General features: G+C 37.6%; 1 protein-coding gene and 1 long non-coding RNA gene across 2 annotated transcripts in view; one reads left to right on the top strand and one right to left on the bottom strand.

Moving 5' to 3' along the window:
* Nucleotides 1–3,481, bottom strand: part of oaz1a (ornithine decarboxylase antizyme 1a) — a 5,299-nt gene extending 1,818 nt beyond the window's left edge. The window contains 3 exon segments of the mRNA XM_010777260.1: nt 764–850; nt 852–918; nt 3,305–3,481. Coding sequence (XP_010775562.1) covers nt 764–850; nt 852–918; nt 3,305–3,423 — 273 coding nt within the window. The 5' untranslated portion in view covers nt 3,424–3,481.
* Nucleotides 860–4,952, top strand: LOC104950708 (uncharacterized). Its single transcript, XR_798950.1, has 3 exons — nt 860–2,369; nt 4,552–4,679; nt 4,891–4,952. It is a non-coding gene; the product is annotated as an uncharacterized lncRNA (long non-coding RNA).
* Nucleotides 4,953–5,045: the final 93 nt, after the last annotated feature.

Raw genomic sequence — 5,045 nt, 5'->3', positions numbered from 1 at the left:
TTTTTTTATAAATGTTTAAATATTATATATTTTTTTTTTATTATAGAATAAGCTGTGAAACTTTAAGGCTTACGATTATGTGATGTCGAGAGAAGTAATATAAGAGATACATGCAACAGGGTTATGAAATATATAGACAGGTAAAACAAGAATACATTTAAAAGGGGAGTGATTGTAAAATATCCATAAAGAAAAAGAAAAATCTGGCTTTTAAGTTCTTGTTTCATATGGGGTGTTGAGAGATGTATCCATAGATCTCTTCATTTTTGCTCCAAAGTGCTTACACCATCACCTATAACAAAGCTTACCCAAAAGAGCAATAGTTTTATTATTTGACCGATACTGGCCGCGGCACATGGCGGTTTTGTGTGCCCTCCCATGAAAATCAATGCCCTCCCGTAGATTTGTTCTGGCGCCGGGTCTGCCTGATCCGAACACAAACACACTAGCACCGCAGCCCCCCACTAAACAAATAGACCCATGGTGAATTTCCGTAACGTAAGTAACAAATGGCAAAAATGTACTTGAGTTTGATGTGAACACAGCAGTAACAATAAGACCTGCTGATTTACTGCAGCAGTATAAAAGCCTAGCAAAACAATTACATTATTAGCTGGGTTGAAGATGAAGATTGAAAAGAGCAGAACTGCAAATAAGTTGTTTGTCTTTCTCCTAGTTGTATTATTAACTTATCTGCGTTGATAGTTCAAAGAGGTTGCTCTCTGTATTTCTAAAAATATTAAAAAAGTGCTTTTTAACTCACAGAATAGAATAGCTTAGCTGAAAGATTGCGATCCCTCTGGTCATTCCCTCGCCCACCTGGGATCTTCAGGGGTGGGAGAGGGGCATCAGGAGCACCACAGAGGCCCCGGACACGGGTTACTGCAACAGCGGGAGCACCTCCTGGGATTGGAGATACTGGAGTGCGAAACAAACGCACACACAGAAGGAGCCATTATTAAATGGAGCATTCACTGGAGGTTCTGCTACCCGACTCCCGATATAAACAACAGGGGTTAGACATTAAACTGTTGAGTTACTCATCTTCAAAACTACGGTTAAACAGTGGCTAAAGTTCAGTGAGTCCTAAGAAACTAAACATAAGGCAGATGGGAACAGTTCAATCAGTAACTGTCCTCATCGCCAGCAGACAGACAGGACGCTGAAATAGTTTGAGTAACACTTCCACATTTGAGATGTCCCATGTGAATGTCAACAAGAGGCAAAATATTCACTACAAGACATTTTTGTTTCCATTTCACAAAGTCCCAATCCTAATCCCTGTAACCTTTGGAAAAATAGGCTAGTTGTTCACGTAAGAAGCTTGACGTCTTTACTTCCAAAACCAGATTTGTGTGGGGTAACTTTAAGCTTGTCACATGATTTCTAGAGGAAGGCCGCCAGAGGATCAGGCTCTTATTTGTCTAAAAATCTGCCTACTTCAGTACTGCTGCACTAACAATGTCCCCCCCAGGCTACCACAGACAAACAACCGTTTAGCAGGTGAGCTGAGCTATATTAATTTAGAGGCCAGCCAATGAGCTCTGTAGAATTAGCTTGGCTTACCGGCGCAGATGTCTGTTTGTACGGTTGCATTCATTTACAGCATTGTGGGTAGGTCTATTCTCAGGGTTCATATCGGGAACCTATCCCATTAGCAGCGTTACCACAGCGATGCAAATGCTCTCACACAAACTCACTGATGCTCTCCTACGCAAATGTCACCTCTATGCTATATGTGGAGCAGTGTGTGAAAAACATTGTCACTCACATAACTCAGGCTAACCAAGTGCACACCCATGTTGTATTGGCTAAGACAGCTGCTCTGGTCACATGAGTGATGATTCTCTCAAGCTTCTGCTGCTGCATAAGAGCACCTTTGTCATGTATGAATACCATACAAAAAACACTTATCTCTAGGGGGGGATATCATAATGCAAGTATCATTGCTTCAGATGCTCTTTAAACTATGGATAAAAAGAGAAAACTGTGTCAAATGATCGCAACATATTTTACACAATGTATGAAAACATATATGCTGTTATTGCAAAAAATCTCCTGGGTAAACAGTCATCGCTGGACTCAAAATTACCCATACCACCCCCCCTCGCAGTGCAGTGGAAATTTCCTACGAGTCCTTCACCACACAAACAGCCTCGACAAAAAATCATGTTAGGACACGAAATAGATTAAAACACCACAAAGGTAATAATTCACAGGTTGTGTAAAATTATGCTGCATATTTTCAGTAGGGTCAACCCCACTCTATAATCTTATTTCCAGTCAATGAATACATTTAAATTGGAAATTCCCCAACAAATAAGCAGTCTCCGGCTGGAGTCCAATGGCTGGCAGAGGCTCACACAATGGTTAATATAATACCACGTTAAGATAGCACATAGCAAAGGTTATTTTATATGTTAATTAACTATCTGCACTATTGGAAACAAATTGCTTCATTTTAACATTTCGTCGATGCAAAATTGCAACGCTTGCAAGCACCTGATCCCGAGAGCAAAATGGGAAAAAACAAACCATGAAACCACAAATAACCAATTCAGCCATAATTTAACTACGAACAAGCTCCATGTACATAATATTATATACACATTTGTAGTGTGCCTTTATTATTTGTATGCTTTTAATTCAATTGTGAAATATTGTATGGTTGTTTGTGTTACTGCAACGGCTGAGGTATGAAAACAGCCCTCTGATGTAACTGCTAACGTTCGCGCTAGCCGTATGCTAACACCGCTAGCAATTAAAACCGTTAACATTCAGATCAAAGATAAACAAACACTACAGTACCGACACAATACAGTTATTAAAACTTTTTACACATAAGATTTTTAAATATTTAACATTGATAAAATGTCTTGAATGTATAAGACGGCAACATTAAATGTTAGCTAGCTTAGCATCTCATATTTTAGGTAACGCATTTCAATGGCATTTCACATTAGCTAGCAAGCTAGGGCATCGATATCAACAGCAGTGATGATTATATTTTTGTCTATTTGCTAGATAAATACCAATGTTACTTGAATGTCAAACATTCGGGATAAATGACAGGAATGAAGAGTGGACTTTTTAAAGACATTTTTATAAAAAGGCATTAAACCAAACGCGGTTGACGATGTAATTTGGAAACCTGAATAAATAGTGCTGTTATGTAAACAAGAAACCCAGGTAATAGTACTAGCACTCCAGGAAATATACGGCTCCCTTAGCTAGGCCGCGGCTTTTAAATGTATCCTAGCTTGCTAGCTTATGACAACAATTCACAACGACTACAACAACATACCTTCCACTTTCAGGTTTATTACTGGATTGTTCAATAACAGGCATTTCGGTTAAGTTTCTCTCTTTTTCTCTAACAAAACAATGACTATTCAAAATCGTCTGTAGGTTAGATTTAACCATAAGGCCAGCGTCCACACCAGCGGCTCTCTGTCTCTCCTCTACCCTAATGCTGCGCTCAGAGCCGGCTGCAGTATTTCAGAGGGGAGGGTCCTGCTGAATGACGTGCTGCTGTGAAAATATGACGCATAATGAATCACTTCACTAATAAATAAACAAGCACATTTATCTTAAGAAAGCATCAGAATGAGAAATCCTTTGTTTGTGGGAAATTAGAAGCGTGGATGAGACGCACACATGAATTAGGCTCATTTATTAATTTTACAATGATAAGAAATCCTTTATTTGTCCGACAGCAGGGAAATTAAAAGCGTTGATAACTCGTAAAACTAAGCACATTTATTAGTTTAACATACATTGTGTAAAACTAATCATTATGTCAACATTGGGGTTTTTTTCTGATAAAATTGTGTGCATTTAATCTTAAATGTCCAGGTACACCTATTGATCTTATGGTATACTTTACATATAGTACATGTGAAACAAGTCATTCTATTTGAGTCTTAAATATACATAACTATTAAACAAAAACTTGTAAAAGGAAATCTCTAGTAGGCCTAAATAATAATGTATACTTTTTTTGTATAATCTGCCTGACTCCTTTACCTAACTGTAGGACTCATGCAAAATTGTAAAAATATTTGTATTTTATAGGTAACAAAACTGTTATTAAACTGTTGTGTTTAGTGAGGTTGATTTGGATAACCTATTTATCCATATGCAGTATTTAAGTATTGTGGAGCTTATTGGAGTGGAGCTAATTTGAGCTATTCCACACACTATTGGGTTTAACGATTCAAAAATGCATTAATAGCTCATCATTTTTGTTAATAAAGTAATATCGTCTTTTATATATTGGTAACTCTAACTCTCCAAATATGAAAATACAAAATTACCCTTTGAAATCCAATTGAGTATAGTATAGCGCAATGGAAACAGGTAAATGTTAGTACCTTATACCATTAGGCATCTAACTAAATGCAATTAATTTGTATAATAGGCTAATGCTGTTTAATGCTCTTTAAACTTGTCCACCCATAGCCTGGTAACTTACCAGTGGTAAGTATAAACAGTCTCTGTAAATGTCATTTTCCTTTTTTCAACAACTGTCATCTGTGCCTGTCAATCAAGGAGCAAAGGAGCATGGTGCATGGTGCAGGTTGTGTTTAACGCCGTCTCTGGTGCCTGCAGAACTGAAAACACTGTCAAAACAACCTCCTTCACTTCAATACTGAGACACAACTGAAGGCTCAAATCAGGTACGTTTCTTATTGTATCAAGGCAACGCATTAAATATCATTATTGTGATTAGCCAAACGACTATTTAAAGCTGGCTTATTTAAGCCTATGAGACACTGGACCATTGTTAAGACTGTGCACACAGCAATACAGGCGCATATACTTTCAATTGTACTTATGCATGTCAAAAACTCAATTTCTTATCTTTACTTACTTTAATTTTGTGACCAGCTATTAATATAGGAGTACAGGAATTAAGGAGGGAGCGTTGGAGTGTCTGAAAACATCATAAGTAAGACAAATATCCATAATTTAAAAATAAATACATTGTGAATTGTATTGCAACAAGCCTCTGACTTGTTCGTGTTTGTCCACAGTGTCGGGTT

The sequence above is a fragment of the Notothenia coriiceps genome, unplaced genomic scaffold, assembly GCF_000735185.1.
Source record: "Notothenia coriiceps isolate Sejong01 unplaced genomic scaffold, NC01 NC01_scaffold00017902, whole genome shotgun sequence".
Taxonomy (NCBI): domain Eukaryota; kingdom Metazoa; phylum Chordata; class Actinopteri; order Perciformes; family Nototheniidae; genus Notothenia; species Notothenia coriiceps.
The sequence above is the reverse complement of the archived record's forward strand: the minus strand, read 5'-3'. Positions and strand labels throughout refer to the sequence as shown.